Here is a 24,838-nt window from a genome sequence, read left to right as displayed (position 1 = left end):
TGTGCCGCTAATATCCGTTTTGTTTCTAGGACTTCTTCGTGCTAATCCCAGAGACGTACTATGAGGCGACCATGCTGACCAAGCTAATTGACAAACCTTGTGTAGTGAACGACAGCTCCTTGTGCCGTCATTATGTCTACCCCAGCGTGGCGAGACGGCCGTACGTTGACGTCAGCCACCTCAGTTCTTCAGCCACCATCTTCATTGACGGAGAACAGGTCAGTCCAATCACACAACGAAAACAACTGAATCTATCTAAAATATAAACGTGTCTTTCAGTCAAACCTCATATTTATGGTAAATGTTTTATATTTTTCTTAAATTGTACGAAAAGTATAAATATTCGTTTGCCGACTATGCCATAACAAAAAATTATTAATAAACAATATATTTAATACAAGCTTTAATTGTCAAAAAGATCTTGTTTCATTCAAAAAATCGTGGCAAAAAATCAGTTTTCCTTGTTCCTTCGTTAGGAGACGATCCTGATTGTTCCATAACATCGCAGCTTAATAATTAATAAAAATTATCATACAAAATAAACGATTATTAGACGCTCAATTGGTTAAGATATCTATATTTGAAATAACCAATTGAGCTCAATATGAGCGTCTAATAATTCAAAATTGATATGAAGATTCCATCCAAACATACTTAGTTAAATATATACATTGCAAGATAAATAAAAACGTGTAAAAAAATAATCTAAATAATCCATTTTCTGTCTAGGTAATTATTTAAATCAATTTGGTTGCAGCAACTGAAGGAACTGAACGCGGAACCGAACTCAATACCCGTGCTGAACAACGAACAAAACAGCTTAGAATATTCCATGAGCATTGAGCCGAACGGTCGCTACGTCCTCCTGATAGAATACGTGACTCCGAGCGACGCAGATACTTCCAATGTTTCCGTTCCGTTTTCTGCCCGGAACACCCTGACGGTCCGGTTCCAGTCCGGCTCGGATCCGGAGACGTATGCTATAGCGAAGCTGAACGAGTGCCCCTACACGTCGCCGTGTCGGCAGGTCGTGGTTAATGACCTGACAATGATCCACATCGTAGAAGTCACCAATAAGGAGAATAACCTACGCTTGGATGTAAGTATACTAAAGTCCATTATTTAATGGACAAACAAAGCACCATTATTATAATCTGCTTATTTGTCATAATAAGTGTAAAAATTTCTTTTTTTTTTGTACATACCAGATTTTGAATTTGTAAGAGAAGAAAATAAATATTGTCTTGTATAAATTTAAAACACGAGAAAAAAAAAGTAAAAAACATATGTACTTAAATTTTTGTTCCTACTTGTAGTTTAGAAAATATCTCTGAAACTAAAATTTGTAAATAAATCGAACAAATTGTTAAATATTTCCGTAAAATATCAAAATCAGTTCAAAATCAATTCACAAAATTGACATTACCACAGTACAGATTAATTATTTTTAAATCATATACCTAATACCTAAAACTAATTCTTGTCTTATTAGAATTTGAAAAAATGCAATGACAGCGCGACTGCAGGTCGAAACGCTCTGAAATCCACGCCAACAACGCCTCAAATCATGAATTACATACACACAATTGCTGCATTATAGCTTCATATTTCCGCTGCTCATAAGCGTCTTATTTACTTTCCATGTACAGGGCGAGCGCGACACTTTAGCCGGTATCAAGTCGATAATCGCCATTCCTGAATCAGAGTGGCACCTTGACTTCATGACCCCGAAGCCGCATTGTCTGCGACGCAACGGGAAATGCGAACCAAGCGTCTTCTCGGCCGCCATTGATTCTAAGAAGGTAAGAATTCTTGTTTATCTATTGGGAAACTACTACTGCCTATGTACTACTTATGTACCTTCTTCGTTCGATTCAGCTAATAAAATTACATTCATTTTCTGTTTATTATGAATTCTATTGATCATAAGATTTATGTTTATGGCATCAAATGTTTCTTTTTTCTTAGTGTATCAATGCCTGTTTTTCAATTTCCTTTCGCGGATCTAATGGAAGAAATTTCTATAGAAATAATTACTACCTTTGTACTTAGTTCCCCATTTGCAAGATTAATAAATCATAAATCTTTTGAAGCAATACCTACATAGATTCCCAGAATGACACTAGAATAATGAATGCCCTATTCATAGGTTGAAATCGAGACAGGGTCAGGCGGCGACACGGCCACCCGCCCACCCATTCTGGACAACTCCACGACAGTGGTGTATTTGGAGCCTTCCACAGAGCCCGTCAAGATCGAGACCAAAGTCCCAAATCCCGGAGACTACATGTTCGTGGTGCATTACTACCAGCCTTATCATCCAAGTAAGTTTTGATCTACTAATGCATTTCTTTTCAAATCCCCTGAGAATCCAACAGCATGGAATGGATATTTTAAACTTCATAATTTATAGGAGTCCTGTGAAGTCACGTTACTAATCAACAAATCGTCTACTGAGGACGAAGCAGCACTTGATAAAATGCCTCAGACACAATTCTTGCCATCTTACCCTTCACATAATTAAAACATAGCTGGAACTTCAAAATTGTAAGTTTAGGATGTAAGGTCACCGTATTACACTGACCTCTGGCTTCGTGGTATCATATCACCACGGATTTAAAGGAGATCATGAGAGGATGAGAGAAGTAGTAAATTCTTGCGTAGGATATATACACGAATGAAGTACACAGACAGACACATGAATAAATATCTACTAATTAATTGATTACATTGACAGAAAGCAACGTAGACGCCGTGATAGTAATCGACGGGAACAAATACCAGACCGTAATTCCGGTGGAATTCTGCCCGTCCAGCACGGGCTGCCGCTCCTTGCTACAGCAGCTCGACGGGAGACGCCAGTTTCCCGTCACTGAGAACATCACAATTACTTTCTCTGTAAGTAAAATCCACTTGGTTATGGAATGAGGTCTTTGTCGTGGTTTTCTCTGGAGACTATAATAAGGAGATTTTCAAAACGACAACGCGTGTTTTACACTTCGGTGTTCCAGTAGACCAAAGTGTTCATAGACCAAAATTATTCTACAAATTTTTAACCCATTTTTATGAGATGAATTGTACTCATCCAAGCCAGTATTATTTATTAAACCTCTTGTTTGCCAACTTAATATTTTACCAATTTGCAGTGACGTCAATTTACCTATGTGAATATTCAGACAGAGTTATTGTCTACATTGGAGACCTATTTCCCAGGGAGAAAACAGCAAAGGCGTATGGCTGGACTACCTCTTGGTCGTCGGAGCTCCCGACTTCACGGAGGCAGCGCTGAAGGAAGCCAACATGGTGGACTACACGCGTCAGTTCATTGAGAACTGCGCCTCCAATCATTACCAGATCAGCCGAAACACCAGCGGTAAGGAAACTCCTATGTTTTTGTTATTACGCGAATATTATTTTTAAGAGTTTTTCATGTTTATTTATAAAAAAATCTATAAAACTGTAAACTATACATAAAATGCTACAAGTCATTTATGATTAAGTATCTGCTTACTTAAAGGCTGCTAATTTAATATGGATAAGTAGTTCTACTTTGACGACCGCCGTAACATCACGCCAGCTCCTGATGTCACCTGGTGTCCTGGGTTTTCCAGCGAACAACCATTCCTAGTGCAGTGATTGCACTTGTTTTCACTGATAATTCTCTGCGGTTCTTAGTGTCTTCTGCTTGTTCCTGTGTTTGTATCCATCGGACCCAAGACACAAGTTTAATGCTTAGTGTAAGCCAGTACGTGCATTTATACAATGTTTTGTATGTACTAGTACCACCATACTCTGTAACTACACAGTCATTAAAATGCAATAATTATTTTTCTATTTAGAATTTGTCTAGCTTCCATTTCATTTTATTCTCATTAACATAAATAACGACCTCGGTGGCGCAGTGGTAAAGTGGTTGCCTCTGAACCGAGAGGTCCCGGGTTCGATCACCGGTCGGGTATTGATGGAAAATGATCTTTTTCTGATTGGCCCGCATCTTGGATGTTTATCTATATATTTGTTATAAAATATAGTATCGTTGAGTTAGTTTCCCATAACACAAGTCTTGAACTTACTTTGGGGCTAGCTCAATCTGTGTGATTTGTCCTAATTTATTTATTTATTTAAATATGTCTTCTACCGCTAAATTGCAATGTTCCCTCTAGATTTCTGTCGCGAGTCGATGTTCTCCATCACGTCGGAATACAACAGTGGCGCCTTAGCTTGCCTGTGCGACTTCATGGGCTCGACCGAGTTGGAGTGCGACACATTCGGGGGTCAATGCCCTTGCAAGCCCAACGTCATCGGCAGGTCCTGCCGCGCTTGCAAGACGGGCTTCTACGGCTTCCCCAACTGCAAGCCTTGCCACTGTCCCTCAACGGCCATTTGCGATGACAACGGTAAGAACTTTGAATTTCTCTGTTTCTCCTAATATTCATCTTTTCGAGTGTGGCAATAACAAAAGATGAAGATTAGGAGAAATGGTAGTAACAGATGTCTAACAATGGTGTGAGGTTTTATTCAAGACTTTTACGACCACCAACCGAAAGCAAGTGGCGGTCTATGAAAACTACTATACATAAGTCAGATATACAAATTTGAGTAGGATCCGAACTTGGGACCTATCGATCACAAGCGGAAGGCCACAGTGTTAACTTCTTTTGTCATCGTTTCTCGTAGGCATGTGCATCTGCCCTAAGAACGTGGAGGGCGAGGATTGCAACCGCTGCAAGAAATACACGTTCAACTTTGACGTGCAGCGAGGGTGCGACGACTGCAACTGTAACCCTCTCGGCGTAGTCAACAACAATCTGCAGTGCGAGGCTGACAACGGAAACTGCGAGTATGTGTCAATTTTTCTCTCTCTCTCTCTGTTTCCGGTTGTGTTCGTGGTTGTGAAGCCGCGAAGCCCGGGGTTAGTGAGAGCAAGTGCGAATTTTATTATCAATCATATCATTAATTTGTGTAAAACGAGTATATGATATAGAAGTGAATATATATAGCTCTGTGTTTTCTGCCTGGTAGGATATTACATAAGTAAAAAACGCGTAATTCTTACACAAAATAAGTCAAACCAGATCATATGCTAATAACTGTTCCCTGCAGCTTCGCCCGTGTTAATAATATACAGGATGATTTCTTATACATTGGCATTATTTTATCTACATGCTCAGTCCATGGTACTGAACAACTTTTCGTATGGAAGCAACCTTGAAATCGCGAAACATATCTCGCGAAAAAAATCCATACATTTTCCACAAGTTAGGCATTAATTTTTTTATAAGTAGATACGAGAAGAACAAATTTTTTTTTGGCGATTTCAGAGTTACTACCATACTAAAAGTTGTTCAGAATCATGAACTGAGCATGTTGACAAAATATTGCCAACGTATAAAATGCCACCCTGTATATTGGGTGCGGTAATATAAGTCTATGACTGGGTGTATTTGTTACACAAACGGTCACACATTTCTGGTCTCTAGGAGTAGTAATTAGAAAAAGTAGGTAACACCTCGGGTCCTTTAAATTCATACCAATTTTCATCAAAATCAGTTTAGTAATAGCATGCTAAACAGACTTTCGAATTTATAATATTAGTATGGCTGATCATCATTCGATCCAACCTTATGTGAGCATTGTCTGATGTTCTTCGGCTCTTGCTTATTCTCCCATTTAATTTAAAAACCATAACCCATCTTACAACGTTGCTCTCCATGCACGTAAGTATTTAGAATCTGGTTTATCAAATGGTTTCCCATCAGCTGCAAGGAGAACGTGATTGGTCGCGTGTGTGACCGCTGCGTGCCCGGACACTACGCGTTCCCGGACTGCGTGCCGTGCAGCTGCGCCCGCGACGGCACCACCGACGACGTTTGCGATCAAAACACGGCCCAGTGTTACTGCAAGAAGCACGTGCGGGGACAGGTTAAGCAAGGGTTTTACTATTTTAGCTGCGTCCCGGGGCCTCGCTCCCGTGGGAATTTCGGGATAAAAGTACCCTATGTGTTATTCTAGTATATGGTACTCATGTACCAAATGTCATAGCGATCGACCCAGTAGACTGCGCGAAAGAGTACATACATACCCACATATATCCTCACAAATGTTCGTATTTTTATAATACTAGCTGCATTCGAGTCTTCGCTCCCGTAGGAATTTCGTGATAAAAAGTACCCTATGTTATTCCAGGTTATATTCTACCCGTGTACCAAATTTCATAACAATCAGTACAGTAGATTTTGCATGAAAAAGTACATACATATTTAAAACATTATGGCACAAAATCACAAAAAAAATTTAGGTACAAAAGGTAGTCTTAACGCCATACGGCATTCAAACATTGGACCAAACAGAAATAGCGTAGCGGTGCTATACAGTGCAACTAAACAAAAAAATACTCAATTTAAAATAAGATAAAATAACACAAATATAAAAAATATGTTTATAATAAATATATCGATAAATATACATATATGTATTATACATAAACTAAACCATATTACTGGTTAAAGCAATATATTTTCGCTTCGCTCCTGGACGTTTCGCCAGACTGAACATTGCAAATTAAATAAAAGATTGTAATTAAAAGTAACTCTTCTACTCCTCACCAGGCATGTAACACGTGTAAGGAGGATTACTTCAACCTGCAAAGTGGCAACCCTGACGGCTGCACCAAGTGCTTCTGCTTCGGCAAGACCACACGCTGCGCCAGCTCTTATTTGGCATGGGGAGAGGTAAGAAGATGGGTAGCATTACTAAACGTGAAGATGTTACAAACTACTTTATAATAATAGTGGGATTCTATCCGGTCTGATGACCGGTAAGTCAAGTAGTGTCACAGCAATTGTTTAGTAACTGGCCTTATCGAGGTCTACATGGAGCCGAATTGTGCCTTCTGACATTTTGGGCAAAACAACAAATGAGCCGTGGATTGAACCACTCCACAGTGACGCAAAGCATTGACGTGATATTCTCGACATCTCCCAACACCAGCCGGGAATATGTTCTTGATCCAGAGATCACCACACGGTGGAAGCCTTGGCCATTAAAAAAATAATTGTTTGTGGAGGGAACCTTTGTCTCTGTCATCTGAGCAACTTTCCTACTTTTTCGTATCCACTTCGCACGGTCATCGGCATCCCTAATTGCCAGACCATCGACTTGCATATCATCATTGTGGAGGGAACTTATATGAGGACAAAAGACTTGACAGATGAGATACACATAGAATGTTATAATCAGACAGCCGATCGCAAGCCCGGATTTCTAGGCCTCACAGAAAAGACTGTAACCTACACGCTCAGAGGACAGAAATGCCACTGACGAATGAAATTAGTTATTACATACTAAGTAAACGCATTAATATAAAATATTAGAGGCTCGTACCGTCTTCGCTAGGGTAATAGCATAACAAATTATACAACTGAAACTTCCTCGAATCACACTACCCGCATCAAAATCCGTTGCGCAGTTTTATATAGATTTAAGATAGGGGCAGACTTGTTTTATACTATGTACTTGGTAATAAATTAACTTGAGTTGTAAATCGTAAATTGCGTGTGGTTAACATACTTTCGTTAATACGATCCACTCCATCGGAAAATTGAACTGATTTCACGTCAGTTATCAAACAATAGGGATGAAAATGAGGTTTGAATTTTCGAGCCGGCTTAATTTTGCGCGACCACAACGACGTCGAGTGCAGCCAAACATGTTAAAATTGGCGGTTCGAAAGTTTTATGCACTTTAATTGAAATTAAATGCAAAACAGGTTTAATGGGAATGCTGCTTGCTGTTTGACGTATAAGTTTATTACGTTTGATTATTTTATATTTTGTTTTAAGTTCCGTTAGTATTTAATTAGTAATTACATTGTACCTATTTTAATTTGAGTCAGAGATTTTTGTATATCTGAATGTAGATTTCGTATGAAAGTTGATTAATGAAGGTGTGGCAGAAGTTATAATTACATTAGGACCAGTTTCACCGATTGCTGATATATCTGATAATAAGATTTTTAAGGGTAAAATTTTTTTTTGGTGAACTTGTGTTGGATAGGGCTATAACTGGCCAGTCACATCAAGCAGATTAATCTAGTAGTTAGTTTTATCTGTCAGATTACAATATATTTTATCAGAATATTATGAAACAGTTTAAAATGTTTATAATTCCCTTAGATCAACGGCATGAGCGACTGGTACCTGGCTAACATTGAAGTTAACCGCACCCTGAACACATTCCCGCACCCGGATCTGCCGGTCATGCAGAACGACTCCACCATCGAAGTCGATTTCCGAAGTCTAACTGCTGAAGCCAAGGTTCTCTACTTCGGAGCCCCACAGTATTACCTCGGTAAGTAAGATTACGTTTTGAAATACTATATATGATGTTACATTGGTAAAGGTGACCTTAGTGTCCATTTTCAGTTACACATTATAACGCTAATGTGAATGTTTTTAAATGATGTTGTATTAAAATCTGCTGTATCGATAATTACACCTATATACGATATTAACCTATAAATCATAATACATACTTTCAATCTGGCAAGACCGGCAACGCGTACTTGACACCCAGGTGATGCAGGCGTTCAAATGCTATGGTAACCACTTCCCATCACATCTGTTTGCCTTCTAGACAGTAGTTGGTGGACTAAATACACTATTTTCCTATGCGTCATTTTAATTAACCATGTAAACTGTTAATTTAGTCTATATCTTTTATCCCCACGACTTATATAGTAAAACATTTACCTCAGGTAAACGCTTGACCTCGTACGGCGGTTACCTGACATACGCAATCTATTATACCGCTGGGGACAGAGGCCGTCCGTCAGCCGAGCCCGACCTCATCATTGGGGGCTCCAACGGCTACATCGTCCACAACAGCATAGAACAGCCGCCTTCGGAAACCACCTGGACCCACTCGGTCAGGATCAGTGAGGACCAGTTCACAAACGTGGACGGCACCGCGGTCTCCAGAGACCACTTTATGAATATCCTGGTTAATGTCACCAGCATCTATATTCGAGCAACGTATTGGGAAGAAGGGATTGTTACACAGTGAGTTTCTATGATCTGATAAATATTATTATTATACGACTGGTGATTCTCAAGGCGTATCGACCGCTGCAGCCGCGATGTCTTTATAATTTTTCAAATTTTAACAAAGACAAGAATTAGTTTTCTTTTCTATTCTGACTTTAAAAAAATAATCTGTAATGTGGTAATGTCAATTCTAGGAAAATCTGATTTTGGATATGATTCCTTCGTCCAGAAAATTGACGGATCGTAATGACAGCGCGGTCGCGGCGTTTGAAACACTCTGAGAACCATATTCAACATTATTGCTGATATTCATTAAATGATCTATAACTATGCACGTGTGATCGAATATTAAAAAATAAAAACACGATTGCATCAAAAAAACACAAATTAAACAATGGGACAACTAGAACTAATTTATACTTTAAAATTTGCATACTTAGATACTTAGATATCCAAATTTAAAAACATGAAATTACTATTCAGCAATTACAATATCTCGAAACGACCACGTTTTCCATAGATTGATGAGTGTACTATTGGACGTGGCTGTGCCAGTGGAGTATGACGAGTTCGACCCGGCGAAGCAGGCGACCTCGGTGGAATATTGCCAATGCCCCCCCGCCTACAGGGGCATGTCTTGCGAACAATGTGCTGCTGGCTACTATCGGCTCAGTTCTGGACCTCATGCTGGACGCTGCGTGCCCTGCCAGTGTAACGGGCACTCCAGGGAATGCGACGTCAATACCGGGATCTGTTTGGTAAGATCTTCTCGTTCCTACTCGTGATATATTTGAATTGTTCCCAGTGAAGCAAGTTGCCTTTTCCACTTCAAGACTTTTTATCTGATCTTGTAAGTTACAGTCACAGATTATTTTCTAAACCCTGCGCGATGCCACACTGACAAAAAATACATATTTGTTTCGTAGCAGCACGTCTCTATCATCAGGCCCTGAAAACCTGTGAACTTTCGTTTTTCCTTCCCAGGGCTGTACGGACAACACGATGGGAGACCACTGCGAGCAGTGCATCATTGGCTACCACGGCAACGCCACAGTGGGCACTCCGCGCGACTGCCTCATCTGCGCATGCCCATTGCCCTACGCTTCCAACAAGTATTATACTTTCGCTTCTTCTGTCTCTCCCTTAAGGAATATTCTAATGCGACAATCTCAGCTACAAGAGGTGGATGTAGTCTCTAATAGAATAATCTATCGTTATTTATAATTGTAAATTCAGTTCAGATAAGTTACAACACAATCAACCATTCACTCCCGAATGATCAGTATACTTTTCAATGCGGGTAATGTAGTGACACTGAGGATGCGGATGAGAGTCTACTTGTCCAAGCGATGCAAACATTCTCGATCAGTCTTCTTATCCAACACGCCCGAACTATCTACCTATTATACGCTTTACTTTCTCAGTCTAATTAAATTTGAAAAATATGCCTTTGTATATAATGTTCTCGCAATGTTCACACGCCTGTTTTATCAGCTTTGCCATCGGCTGCGATCTGAGTGAGAACGGTTCGCTGATCTCCTGCGATTGCCAGCCCGGGTACGGAGGCGCGAGGTGCGACTTTTGCGCTGCCGGCTACTACGGACAACCAGAGGTGCCAGGTCAGTCACAAGATATGTATGGATGGGTCTAATTCGCAGTTTATACGCAGAGTCTGATGAAAACCCAACTAGTAAGGCATATTAGTCAATAAGGCTAGGCTTTTGTAACTTTATTTTTGCCTCACACATTAACGGGGGATGTCTGAAAATCAGCGTTATTACAAATTTTTGTTGGATATAACAGAAGCTGAGACATTCCATTGTCACCTTGATATTACAAAATTTATCTCTAAAACTAAAATAAATATTGTAATATGTTATTATATAGTGTTTTAATTTTTTTTTTGTTTAGTAAATAGATTAAGTAGTCGTGCACAAACGTCGTCCATTAAAATAAATAAAAATGTTTACGTAGGCTACTTCTTTCTACACTATCTATTGGTGAAAACCGCATGGAAATCCTGTGTTTATCACGAACAGACAGACGCGGCCGAGGACATTTTAATATGATTGTTATTCGACCAGGCGACTACTGCAAACCGTGCAACTGTTCCGGCAACATCAACCCCGAGGACCCAGGCTCCTGCGACAGCATCACCGGCGACTGCCTCAAGTGCGTCAACAACACAGCCGGCGCCGCCTGCAACCTCTGCGCGCCCGGCTTCTTCGGGGACGCCATCTTCTCCAAGAACTGCACTGGTGAGTTTATTTATTTATTTCTTTTTATTAACCTTTTATTTAGTTTCACCTGTCCCGTTGTCAATAATTTCTCCTACTTCCAATTAACCTACAGAGTTGAAATTTCCCACGTCGCTTCACTTTCCATGACAATGCATTATTAAGATAAGCATAACCTGATAGTGCAGCCCGGATCGGCTCCAAACGAGGAACTGTTCAACCGTTTACAGCACGGACAGGGGTTTTGGTCAGCGATAATAAAAGCTTGTGGAAAAAATGACATTTTTATAAAAAACTTGTTCTCTTATCTGAGCGTTTTCACGGTTTCTCTGTCAGTTCGAGTTCAATCTTGCAACTTGATTTTGAAGCAAATATCTGCAAACGATCGAGCTGACATGACCTGATCGGTTCTCTATGAGGGAACGGGAACCCCTCAACAGTTTACTGTACGGACATAATTTTTTGTCTCGAGTTAAATGCAATAAGATCTCTTTGACGACATTAAAGCTTATGTCAGAAATGTTATGTTTGTAAAAAGCCTAAGTATTTATGTTCATCCGAATTTTGAATGGCCACAGCCCAAAAAGTGTTTTTACTCCGTTCTTTTTTCACTTTAAGTCATCTCTTTACAAATAAAAAATTGCAGTCTAAATTCATTGTAATCATCATTAAATAGCTATTTAGCTATGCGCTCTATAGTTAACTTATTTGAAACATTGATTTTGCTTGATTATGCCCTAGTTTATCGTATGCAGTGGCAAAAATTGCCCTGGTGTAGGCAATTTTTCATGCATTTCATATTTCTTTTTCTATCCAATAATTGTCGAATTTAAGTAATTGACACTAACTATATTCCTCAGCATGTATCTGCAACGAATTGGGCGTAGACTTCTGCGACCCGTCGACGGGCACCTGCATATGCCAACCGGGAGTCATAGGCGAGAAATGTGACCGGTGCGAAGACAACCACTGGGGGCTGAACAGCGGCCGAGGATGTACTCCTTGCGACTGCGCACTGGCCTCCAACTCTAGCCAGTGTGATGACAATACTGGACAGTGCAGGTGAGACGTCATTATGTCATATCTGTTTGCTCATTGGGTGCCTGATTCTCATGCAATTGGGGTTTTGTTGCATCGATTTTCCCATTATTTTTTAAAGGTCACAATCACAAATACCTACATATACAGCAGATGTTACATAGATTTATAAGATTTGTAACAAGTTGGTGGTCCAGGCCGAGTGCAGACAGAGTCTGTCCGCTATGATCGAAAGGTCCCAGGTTCGAACCTATTCGAGACACATGAGTATTATATACTTATCAATCTGACTCATGTTTAGTAGGTATTTTTTATAAAACACCAGTCGTTGTGTATTTCATTCCACTTAATAACCACGACCGTCCATTATCCACGAAAAGGACTTGTTTGTATCAATACAGCGCGTCGATCTATTTTGAAAGAATTGGAGAAAAATTATTTATTTATTTTTATTTATTTCGCCAAACTTAACCTACTATTACAGAAAACGTATTCTACAGGTTATACTTTTACATTATTTATGTATAACATATGATATTCAAAGACGTTATTGTATCAGTTTCCAAATTATATACACTTATATAAAGTAGTCTCACATTAAACCACAGTTTACCTTTATTATGTTCAGTTGTGCAAAGGGAGTGACAGGCCGTCACTGCGAGCACTGCGCCGCTGGATACTGGAACTATAACGAAAACGGATGTGATCGTAAGTACTTCTGTTTTGAAAATATGGGATACTAACTCGACCGTCTATATATCAATACTTCTCAATCTTCTATCCAGATTAAAAAACTTGTGTAAATCATGTAAAAATGAGAAAACAATATTAAAATACTTTACCGTATTTATCCAGATTGCAACTGCAACACCGGCTACTCTGTCGGGTTCATGTGCAACGCCACGGGACAGTGCGAGTGTTTGCCCGGGGTCATCGGGGAAAAGTGCGACCGTTGTCCTGAGAGGTGACTACACATCTCATACTAACGTAGCTATTTCTTTTGAATTCGCGGCTGTAAAGTCGCGAAGCCTAAGGTCTACATAAAAAGTAAACTAAATTTAGATCGTTCAACTGCGATTTTATGATCACAGTCATCACTTTTTGGGAATGCTGTTGTTGTCTATTAATCTCCAAGGCTTTTTTATCCTTTTGTAACCTCATGCGACCTCCACACGAGGATATAAAAGGTTTTATTTTAAATTGGAAACCACACCTATTTTTATGTTTATGTATGTGACATTAGGTAATAAATACCTGGTCCGGTTGAAAAAAACATAATTGATTTCTGTGCCTCAGATGGGTGCTGATTCCGAACCAGGGCTGCCAAGAATGCGACTCGTGCACAGACGCGCTCATCTTCACCGTACAAGACCTACGTGACCTTCTCTTGAATGAAACACAGGAGTTCAAGGTAATTATCGCGGATCAAATGCAGGTGAGCCTGTTCTAGACATTAATATGTGACCAAAGACGAAGAAATCTATATAGACGGCCCTGCGTAGCCAAATGAGATAGAAGATTTCCATACTTATCAGCCTAATACGGCTATATCGTACAAATTCGCAGATTGGGCCGGGCACGAGACGAGAGACAAGATATGTCGGCGCTCTGTCTCATTACTTTCATAATGTGTCTAAGATACACATACTTAGCTCTTTCTTTTATGAGCTAAATTGAAGATGTCATATCTTCCATTTCGTTCTATAGCTTTCTCTGTCTACGAATTTAGCAAATTCTGCCTACAGTACCTTCCAAAACAAAAACAAAGAAAACTAAATACAACAAGCTAGCGCAGCCAAATGAGATTCCCATACAACTTCCCATGCATATCTCATACAAAGTCGAGATAGGCGTTGTAAAACCGATCGAAAGATTTAGCCATGTCTCTAGTTTTCTTGACAATATATCTCTCTCTCTTTTAGGACAAAGCCGACTCGTTCTTCACGACACAGCGCTTGAACTACATCTCCAACCAGACGGAAGCGCTGCGCCCGCGCATATCCGAGCTCCAGAATGTTGACCTCGCTGACGTCACCACGGCTTTCAGGTCTCTCGAGAGTGCCGCCAAGAATCTGCTCAGATCTGTAAGTTTTAACGCTTTATTTAGTCTGCATGATAATTATTCATCAAAAAAATTCTATTAGATTTTACGTGAAAAAGTACCTTTATCATCATCATTTTCAGCCTACACCCACCCACTGCAATTCTTTGTTGTCAGACTTAACACGCATATCATCCTTGACGAAATTCACTGTTAGCCTTGGCCCCATGAATACTGGACTGTGTCTGAACATGCGTACCAACATAAATAGTTATAACTTTTCTGGTAGTGCCATCTTGTTTGGTGTCACTGAAGATCAGCGTCATGGCTGTTTGTCATGGCATAAGCTGAGTGGTACCCTTTTGTAGTATATTTCATGTACCTTTGTAATATTAACATTTTATTCATTTTCTGTGATGTATTTTATAGTATGCTATGAATTAATTTATTTCTATTCTATTCTTTCGTCAAGGCGGAGTTCGCAGCCACGGACAGCGACAAGCAGATCGGACGAGCGGCAGAACTGGCATTAGACGCGGACAAGATCTTGAAGATGGTCCGCAGCAGCGCGGACGAAGCGGCGGCCGTAATCGCACACGTCGCCGACCTAGCGACCGGACTCGAGCTCAGCCAGCAACCGAAAGTGGACAGCGCCTTGACTGAAGCCAAGCAGATCAGGGACGATTTGGCTGGTGAGTATGTTTATTTTGAAGCTGATTCAGTCTTTAATATGGTTTGCAGCAGTGTGAACGAAGCTGCATGTGTCATTGATAATATTGGCCGATTTAGCGAACAGTTTGGGAACTCAATCAGCAGGCGATTGAGATGGAACGGTTCGAAGGAATCTGACAAGAATAGCTCAGTTTTAACAATTTACTTTACGGTGTTAATTTAGAATCAATCAATTTAGGTATTAAACTGGATCTAATTCAGATGTCGATAGAGATATCGAGAAAGCCCCCAATAACAGGATAAGATAGGACATTGCGTTTAAAGTGAAGTTTTTGTATTGAATAATTGTACTTGTAAAACTAGCTTATATTTTTTTAACTCACAGATAAGGATCTCAAACCGAAGCAACTTCTAGCAGTAGGTTCACTGAATAACGCCACCACTCAGATTGAACGAATGAAAATATTCGTTCAGCCGGTCAACGAACAAGCAAAGGTAACAAAAATAAAGTAAACTAAAATAACAAGTCAGCCATCAAAATGTAATAGAATATTTCCATGATAGGAGTTGTAAAACCGATCACTTGATGTGAGACAAAAGATAAGAACAGACCGCCACAATCGCTGTTCCCGACGAAGTAAAACATCCTAAAGAACCTGCACACTTGACTCTTGACTATAAAGTCCAGATATTACGACTATTACCGCTAAATGGCAGCAGTCGTAAAAGTCACTTCAGTTGCCATTAGTCGACAGTGTTCATAACAACAGTTCAAGATTCAAATAGCTACATGAATGAAATAAAGTTAGGTGAATAATATTTTACAAAAGTAACAAAATGTGAAATCATGTTGTTTCTTCAACAGCGTTTCGATGCTCTGGTGAACAACACAAAAGACTTGAAGAAGAAATTGGACGAAATGCTCGAGTACACCGACCTGGCGCAGCACACGGTGGAAATGGCAAAGAGGCTTAATTTCAAGAACAAGTAATTTTGATTTCTTTCCATTAGTCTGTTGATGTGTCCCACTGCTGGGCAACGGCCGACAGAGATTTGTGGAAAAAGGGGTTCCTGTTTCCACATACCTCTGTCGAGGACAGCCTGTTGCCACCTCCGCAGGAAAATATTACTGAATTAATTAAATTTTGCTTAATAAACTTACCGGTAACTGCATGACCTTGGATAATGTTTAATAATTTATTGTCCTATACTTAATCAACTATAACATCACCAGGCAATCGAAGTCCAACAGCAAGGTGGGTTCGGTGACGGACCTAAGCAGCGCGGCCATGTTAGATTTGATCGACGCGGCTCACGACACGACCAACGCGACGAAACTCACAAACGTAGCCACGGACGAGGTCGCCGACGCCGCCAGCGCACTGGAGGACAACAAACAGCAGAACATCAACGTAGACGACAGACTGATAGAACTCGACAAGAAGATGGCCGACTTGCACAATTATACATTAGTGGCGCGACACCATGCTCTGAGTTTGAGAAACAGGGTGAGTTTCAAATTTATACTCTCAATTGGATTTTTACTCTTCTTCCCTGAGTCTTAAATTTCTAAATGGTTAAGAAACTCATCTTTGACTTGTTGGAAAGCCAGCAACACTCCTGTGATGTCGCTGTTGACCTGTTTGGTATTTACCCGCCCTGCGCCATTAAAAATTGTCTTTATTGGACTTTCCTCAGAATCGATTCAGTCGTTTTGCTTAAAAAGTTATTAGACATAGGTATTTAATCCTAATAAAATCATTTTTCCCAGGCCGATAATCTCCGCGAAGTAGCCAAGCGGGAGAACAACAACACGAGGACGCAAGACGCGTACGCGGCCGCGTCCGCGTACTCTTCCATAGTGCAGGAGATCGCTGACGCCAAGATGGCCGCTGACCAAGCTGAGGAAGCCATCAGGGACGCCACACGTATTGTAAATATAATCAAATAGTAACAATTAGTCTTGGGATATATTTCTGCACATGCAGCAATCTCACCAAAACCTCTCGTGTGTGTGAGCAACAGTGTTGGCTTCGGTAGCTGAAAATCGTATTTTCAGCCACAGGTCCATTTGTGTCCATATTCTAAAATAATTTTTTAGTGTTAACCTTTAATTGTGCTACTATTAAGTATATGTAATTATTCTAAGTATGCATCGCTTAAGAGATAAATCTATAAAATCAATAATTTTTTTATCATCTCTCCAGAGTTCAGTTTTCGTTCGAATTACTAGAGTTGTTTAGGGAAACGATAAAATTATGTTGTTATGTTTAACGCTTAGGAAATCAAATTTCTGTTTTGATCATATTATTGCGACATATGTATATATCTACATAGGTATCTATAATGTATAATTCATCGTATAATGTTTACCTTTGATCTCCAGAAGAGGTCAAGCAAAGAGATAGCAAATATATTTTGCATCAATAAGCTCTTAGTGATGCTGGTATTACCATAGCTTCATGCTAGTGTGCCGCTAAAACCCTTTATTCCTTCACACAGAAACAGGACATAATAGTACATGTGGAGCCTGCGCGGGAGAAGTCTCAGAAGCTATTGCAAGACGCCCTGGAAGCCCTGGAGACCGTGGACAAGGCCCTGGGACCCAACCTGACGCTGGCCATCAGCTCGCTCGCCGGCGCTGCCGAGACTCTGGGCACGGCCGAAGATGATACCAATGCCATAGAACTGTGAGTTTCTCTCATCTCTCCATATCCAGGTTGCGTTCGGGGTTTTGAAGCCGCGAAGCCCGGGGTCAGCGGGGTCTGTGACTTTCCTATCGGCCGCATGCCTGACGTCCTCCTTTGGGAATGCTATTTGTTGTCTAGCAGATGCCTAGGCCGTTTCCCTTAGTCGCTTCGTACGACATCCACAAGAGGATATTGAGTGGTCCTAATCTAGGGCGGAACCACACGCCACAGTTCTGAACTGTGAGTTTCATTCAACACCTTTACAACATTGACGGTTCTACGATAATTCAATGTGTTTTCTGTACTTACTCAGTAACAAAAATTTCAGCGAGTTGCGAAGCCAATTAACCGCATTTCAGATTTTCTCTAACACGCTGACTATCTATCAACTCTGAAACGGAAACAACGGTATAAAATTCAGAATCACATCATTGGATCACCTATATCTATTACCTACTCAGAAGTCAGAAGTATTTAATTCTTATTGAAATCATGTTGAATAAATTCCCCCAGGGCTATGCCACCACCAAGCTCATTTGCCCTGCAAGAGGAGGCAGCTAAAGGAGACAGAGTTAACGCCGTGGTCCGCAACACGCGGGAGATCATGTCCGAGCTGGGCAAAGACCTCGCCAACAGCAAAGACTGGGCGCAAACGCTGCCCAAGCAAGCGGACGAGGCGCAGAAGATGGCCGCCAACGTCGAATCATTATGTTAGTTATTTTTTAATAAGTAAGCCTCATGAGATTTCTACAGGGATGTGACGCCCCGGAACCCAAGGTGTGCGTAAATATAACTTACAAATTTGATTAGGCTGCAATTTTGCAAACGGCCTACCTGCCTGACGTCATTCCTCCTTGTTCTATTGTTGCCTTTTAGCTGCAAGGCTAAAGGCCCTTGGTCGCCATTTACGACATCTACGGCAGGATATAGACTGGTCTTATTCTAGGAACCACACGCCACAAATTCATCAGAGTCTTTCCAAAGATTTCGTTGAATTACCAAATCGATGACCAACTGAATTTATTTCATAAAGGAATTAGACCTTTCCGGCTAAAAAAGCCTTACATTCCCTAGAGAGTGGCGTCCCAGATATGTATTCCTAGGAATCTGAGTGCATCATTTAATTCGAAGTGTATTCCAGTGAAACAAACGGAGAAGACTGACGCGGTGGACGCGAAGTACCGCGCGGTGAAGAATAGGCAGGAAGACTTAGAGCACAGGAGGGCAGAAGCCAACGCCAAACTCCTCAGGCTTAAGGAGCAGATAGAACAGGTAACTTGAGTCAACACGCACCTGTTCGCTATCTGGAGGTCCTAGGTTAGATTTCCACCGCGTGCATGCACCTATTTGTGCATGTGATCACAATGTTTGTCTGCAATTCTGGTTATGTTGTACCCGTTTCTGGGTTCGGATCCATCGGATGAATGTCACGTAATGTACGTAAAGAGTATTTACGGGCTATTGAGTGTCTTTTCTTCTTCTTCATAGTCGTATTCCTCATGGCTGAGGAACGTGGTCAAACACACAACTTTCTTGGCATTAGTAATGGAGTGGTCTGCCATTGCCTTCTCCATTTCACACACAAGTTAATAATAATCAACAGCAGTGTTCAGGTTTCCTCACGATGACTTCCTTCACTGGAAACAAGTGGTGGTCTATGAAAACTACTATACATGAGTCAGATTGGTATTCAAACTCATGTGGCACGAGTAGGATTCGAACCTGGGACTTTTCGATCCACAGGCGGATGTCTTTACCATTACACCACCACCGCTTCGTGTGTCTACTATTGTCTTTTTCATTTCAATAATTCTCATAATAACATTCTTCCGCAGGCGAGAACAATTGCGAACCGCATCCAATTCGGCGTGAGCTTCGACCGGCTTTCTACTCTCCAGCTTCGTCTACCAGATAACATCGATGAAATGTCCACCTCCACTCAAGTCTCCGCGTACTTCCGGACTAAGGAGAAGGACGGTTTCTTGTTGTACCTTGGAAACCCTAAAGACACTATGCTGAGGAGGAGCAAATCTGTAAGTCAGACTAATTATGTACTTTCCATGTAAAGGCTTATTTATATGATCTGCTAGGTATTCAAAACTAATTTCCTCCGCAAACATACCAGACACATATGCATCGCCACGGCAATCAAGGCAATCAACCTGCTGGTTGAGATCCTAGAGATAATCTTAACATGTATGAAACTATTCGGAGGATTCAGGTGCTCCCTGAACCTGAATCCTTCGAATATCTTCTAATCTTAAGATTAATTCATTCAGCTAAGACAATGATGAAAAATGATATACTATTCTAAAAAAATAAAAGACTAAATTGGTACACATTCAGAGTGTTTTCAATCTTATAGGATTTGGTAATGTTTTCGTAATAATTGTAGGACGACTTCATGGTGCTGAGCATACAGAACGGCTACCCTCGACTCGAGATGGACATCGGCGACAGTTACGACTCCGGCCGCGACCCCGCCAAGTTTATCAGCGATAAATACGTCGCGGACAACCAGTGGTACCAGGTCATTGTCAACAGGTGAGCACCAGCACGTAATAGAGACCGTGACTTGATATCACAAATAGGTATATTATGCTTTGTATAAACTTTTTGATTACCTAACTCTGACAAGATTTTGTAGAGACTTTGAACTGAGACTAAACCTTCTTCTATAAAACTTTCTGTTGTTCTGGATCGGAATCTTTTAACTTTCCTTCGTGAATATCTCGCTTTAAAATTCAAACGCGTTCCGAGACAAGAGCTAGGGCAACACACACAAGGGAGCTGTAACTATAATTTTACCTTCTTATTTATAACAGAGTGGGCCGCAGCGTGAAGCTGTCTATCCGCGAGGCTCTCGCCAACGGCTCAGAATACACGCACTCCAAGGAAGGCATGCTGCCTGGAACACACACCATCTTCAACCTGGACAAGCAGAAGTCCAAGCTGTATGTGGGTGGTGTGCCGTCTGACGCCAAGCTGCAGAAGATCAGCTTCCCCGCCTTCGAAGGACAGATCGAAGAACTAATGATAGGAGACACCCCCGTCGGACTCTGGAACTTTGTGAATGCTACAAATCTGAAGGGATCTAGGCAGAGGTGAGTTTTGTACTTTACAATTCGAAATTCTTTGTTCGTCTTAGGGCAGACATCACTTTTTGACGTCATTTTACTTTAAACCTACTGCCGACTGCCAAAACACAGGTGAAGAATAATCACCGCAGCGTTTTCTTCAAAGACACTTTCTTTCAAATTTACTTCTCGATGTTTATCAAATCACGTTGGAGTACATGAAAATGAAATAGCTACGAGTAAATACTTCGAAAATAAATGCCCTGTATGCTTGAAATAAATCAAATGTGAGTCAGCATTTTTGGGAAGTTACATATTAATCTTCGAGGACCAAAACAAAAACGTGTTTATCCTTAGGAACAAGTTGATAACTCCGCCGGTGTGGCCGCAAGAGTATCGCTTCAACGGGCGCTCCCACGTCACCATGGCCGGGTCCGGCTACCTCGAGCCCGAGAAGAACCACATCCAACTGTTCTTCCGCACGTACGCGCCCAACGGACTCATCTACCTGGTTGGGGAGAACAACCACTTCTTCTCCGTCCAGATGCAAGATGGCGCTGTATACTTGCAGGTATTATGTTATTCCGCTCAATATTTTGTGGTGCCAATATTGGTATAATGAGATCAATAAGAAATAAGATTCAGGGAATCTGGTTACTTCGAGTCCTGATCTTTTTCTCAATAGTACTCAAAATCAGATAAAATCATGTGTGTACAAATAAAGCATTTCAATTTAAATTTTATGACCAATAGTTGCGTCCTTGCAGCCAATTTTATTCTCGGGTTCGATTAGTTGAGACATAGTGGAACATATATGCGCCTATGCATTATATTTGCTCGCGTGGAGTTTCCCATCACTTAAGATTTAGCTAATTTATTTTAATCGGCTAGGTTGCCTTTGGCCCAAGAGAGGAGGACCTGGTAATCCTGGGCACTTCAAAGACATACAACGACGGAAACTGGCACAAACTGGATGCCACACGATACCTCTCAGACTGTTCTCTCAAAGTGGACGGGGAGATACTGAGATCAGTCCTGTCGTCATCAGTGAAAGAGATCCCCGCTACGGATACCATGAACTTTGGAGGCGGCAACAAAGACATATCCAGGGTCACCAACCAAGGATTTGACGGATGTATCAGGCAGATCAGTATAGACAGGATTAATGTGGAACTCAGTGACAGCATAGAGTCTATCGGAATGGTGTATGGATGTCAGGTATGTAGAATTTTTTTATATAGATAAAAATTATAATTAGAGGATTAAATTAGAATTGAAGGTTATCTTTTATTTGGAATATAAAAGGATAATATATTAATTTTTTTAAGTTTGCTGAAAGCAGCAAAGCGGCAAATCGCCGCTAATTTATCTTTGTCTTCTATGGGTAAACTTCTTAATATCGCAAAATATAATTCTTTGAAGAAACCTTACAAGTGATTAGAATTGAACATTTTGCTAAACAAAAAAAATCTTTTGAGATCACAAATTAATTGGCCTTAAACTTTCTGCTACTAAAGGCAATAAAACAATTGTCACCAGTTCTCGTCCCTGGTGTCGCTGTCGGGCCAGGACAGCTACCTGCGCTACCAGAACATCACGTCGGAGAACCCCCAGGTCACGCTCAAGTTCCAAACGTCGTCTCCGGACGGCCTTCTGTTCGTCTACTCCAGTCGAACGCTCACCGCCAACAGCCAGGACCTCATGTCGCTGTCACTTATCAAGGGTAATTAAAAAGATATTTTAAAAAGAAACCTGAAGTTTCCTGTTTTGATAAAGAACCTACCAACGTAAACTTAGGTACACGTCGGACGGATTTTCACGGGGTTTTCTGCGATAGACAGCTTCCATGACTAGAGTCTTTACTTCTACTTGTGTACATGGACAACTCTAAATAACAATAGCCATTCAATTAAATTTTCATGATTTGAAACCGTTTTCTAATCAGAAACATTGTCTATTTTCACGTCTGTTCATTGACAAATTGAATGAATATTTTCCAGGTCAACTGGTGTTAACAAGTCAACGGGAGAAGCTAGATACTGGGCTGAACACGTACAATGACTCACAATGGCATGTGGTCACCGTGACACACGGCGCCAAGGCGCTCAAGATGGTCATCGACGATTATGACTACTACAGGTGCTTACCCATTTAGATTTCTTTTCAATTCATGTTAAATTGTGTATGTGCTGTAGTAGAACGCTGTCATATTTTTCATCATATCATCTCATATTTAAGCCGCAGTAATAGCGCCGTATTTGCAATGACTTTGGGTAGCTTTATGTGCTGTTGACTGTACCAGCAGCTAGGAGTACCAACAAAAAAATCATGAGACTTTTCTACCGATAAAAAATGTAACAAATAACACATATTGAGATCCCCCCAATGTTTGATACTTGGAAAACGTGTGACTATCTTACTAATGACTTAACTTACGCATAAGCCAACAACCTAAAAGCCGCGACTCGCCGCCGGAGAATCGCCAAAGAATGTGAAATCATCGACATATACTTTTATTCAAGAGACGATGTGACAAAAATGTATGTTCTTCCTCAGTACTGACACAGCTCCAGACCCTCTGCATATACTCAACGGAGTTCTATTCATCGGCGGGGTCCAGCCCGGATACGTGATCGCCGGCAAGATCGGGTCCCGGGCTCCGTTCCAGGGCTGCATCGCGGACGCCACGCTCAACGGCCGCGTGCTCAACCTCCTGGAGCCGCTCAGCAACAGCAGCGTCACCTTCGGCCGCTGCGGCGCGGTCACCTCCACTGGCGGAGTGTTGCCAGGTAACAACATTTGTTATCTTTTTTCCAAAACCTACTTACGAACAGACTTCCATGACATTCAATATCGTATTATCAAAGTAAGGCACTCTTTGAAAACAAATCAAACATATTGTATATCTGTCCCCAAATGTCGGAGATATCGTTAAATATACATAAAAGTAATATATACCTAAATACATTCGAAAAAGAAAAATATATTTAACCTGCGTTATAAGACCCCAATGTATGTTGTCAGGCGGAGACTATCCCACGCTGCCCACGCCGACAGTGTTGCCGACGCCTGCGCCCGCGCCGCCCGAGACTGAAGCGCCCGACGTGACCTCCGCACCAGTCCTAGGCGGTGAGATTTTGTTTGTAATACTAATACTAATATTACTTATAAAGAGAAAATATTTGTATTTTCGTTTGTATTGAATAAATTCAAAAACTACTGGCCTGATTTTGCTGAAATGGCCCAGAGATAGATGAAACGCTCAGGAGTAAACAATATAATGGCTTATAGGTATATTGATATTAAGAAATAAATAAAATGAAGAGCGAGGCCTTTGCTGGACAAAGACTCCACCATTTTTCTTGCAGGTCACAACATCCAGATAGATAAAAATAAGTGTTATTATTTTGTTAGTAATGTTTTATGCCACAAAAAACATTTCTATTTCGTCTTCACAAACTTCCCCTTAAATATTTATTTATTTAAGCTTTATTACACAAAAATAGTACTTAATATTACGATAGGCGAACTATGAATAATGCTAATAATATGATCTAAAGTCAACCTTTGGGTCATTTGGAAAATGCTATGTGGAATACAAGTATATACTAAAATAAATATATACTTGTTTAGGTCGGGTGATCGACATCCAGACGACACCAAAGAGTACCGCAGTGAGCGCTCCTCCGACCACGCCACGGCCGCGACCGCAGCCCGAGAGCGGCTGTGCGCTTGCGCACGACAACTACTATACTGTGGGGAGCCCTGACGAAGGCTACCGGTTTGGTAAGTACATTTTTACTAGTCTATCTATGTTCCCACTGTTGGGTATGTTTATAACTTAGCTTCCTAAAAGGAAGGCGTCGGGGTAGACCTCTAACAAGATGGCAGTACTTCCCAGGAACGTTTCAGCGTGGTTTCAACAAACGACCCAAGACAAAATCCTATGGAAGACAGAAGGGCAGAAGGGTAAGTAAATAGCGATTAAATTTAAGCTAGCAACATGCTGTAAGTCGCAATTAGAACGGTCGACGAAGAA

At 40.9% G+C, this 24,838-nt stretch overlaps 1 protein-coding gene across 1 annotated transcript in view; it reads left to right on the top strand.

The window, feature by feature from the left end:
- LanA (Laminin A) overlaps nt 1–24,838 on the top strand; it is a 56,034-nt gene that overhangs the window by 27,646 nt on the left and 3,550 nt on the right. The window contains exons 19-57 of the mRNA XM_053767667.2: nt 30–218; nt 758–1,099; nt 1,650–1,802; nt 2,150–2,324; nt 2,738–2,898; nt 3,214–3,373; nt 4,164–4,397; nt 4,678–4,840; nt 5,760–5,922; nt 6,609–6,731; nt 8,175–8,349; nt 8,756–9,059; nt 9,565–9,802; nt 10,029–10,156; nt 10,539–10,663; nt 11,129–11,302; nt 12,142–12,343; nt 12,948–13,027; nt 13,175–13,283; nt 13,616–13,730; nt 14,242–14,403; nt 14,833–15,052; nt 15,418–15,527; nt 15,898–16,019; nt 16,267–16,540; nt 16,804–16,965; nt 17,535–17,722; nt 18,236–18,432; nt 18,864–18,994; nt 19,558–19,755; nt 20,118–20,266; nt 20,548–20,826; nt 21,157–21,370; nt 21,691–22,017; nt 22,339–22,522; nt 22,800–22,938; nt 23,356–23,588; nt 23,824–23,928; nt 24,433–24,585. Of these exons, the coding sequence (XP_053623642.1) occupies nt 30–218; nt 758–1,099; nt 1,650–1,802; nt 2,150–2,324; nt 2,738–2,898; nt 3,214–3,373; nt 4,164–4,397; nt 4,678–4,840; nt 5,760–5,922; nt 6,609–6,731; nt 8,175–8,349; nt 8,756–9,059; nt 9,565–9,802; nt 10,029–10,156; nt 10,539–10,663; nt 11,129–11,302; nt 12,142–12,343; nt 12,948–13,027; nt 13,175–13,283; nt 13,616–13,730; nt 14,242–14,403; nt 14,833–15,052; nt 15,418–15,527; nt 15,898–16,019; nt 16,267–16,540; nt 16,804–16,965; nt 17,535–17,722; nt 18,236–18,432; nt 18,864–18,994; nt 19,558–19,755; nt 20,118–20,266; nt 20,548–20,826; nt 21,157–21,370; nt 21,691–22,017; nt 22,339–22,522; nt 22,800–22,938; nt 23,356–23,588; nt 23,824–23,928; nt 24,433–24,585 (7,060 nt within the window). The remainder of the gene's footprint in view (nt 1–29; nt 219–757; nt 1,100–1,649; nt 1,803–2,149; nt 2,325–2,737; nt 2,899–3,213; nt 3,374–4,163; nt 4,398–4,677; nt 4,841–5,759; nt 5,923–6,608; nt 6,732–8,174; nt 8,350–8,755; nt 9,060–9,564; nt 9,803–10,028; nt 10,157–10,538; nt 10,664–11,128; nt 11,303–12,141; nt 12,344–12,947; nt 13,028–13,174; nt 13,284–13,615; nt 13,731–14,241; nt 14,404–14,832; nt 15,053–15,417; nt 15,528–15,897; nt 16,020–16,266; nt 16,541–16,803; nt 16,966–17,534; nt 17,723–18,235; nt 18,433–18,863; nt 18,995–19,557; nt 19,756–20,117; nt 20,267–20,547; nt 20,827–21,156; nt 21,371–21,690; nt 22,018–22,338; nt 22,523–22,799; nt 22,939–23,355; nt 23,589–23,823; nt 23,929–24,432; nt 24,586–24,838) is intronic.

This window comes from Plodia interpunctella, chromosome Z, assembly GCF_027563975.2.
Source record: "Plodia interpunctella isolate USDA-ARS_2022_Savannah chromosome Z, ilPloInte3.2, whole genome shotgun sequence".
In the NCBI taxonomy this organism is placed as follows: Eukaryota; Metazoa; Arthropoda; class Insecta; order Lepidoptera; family Pyralidae; genus Plodia; species Plodia interpunctella.
The sequence above is the reverse complement of the archived record's forward strand: the minus strand, read 5'-3'. Positions and strand labels throughout refer to the sequence as shown.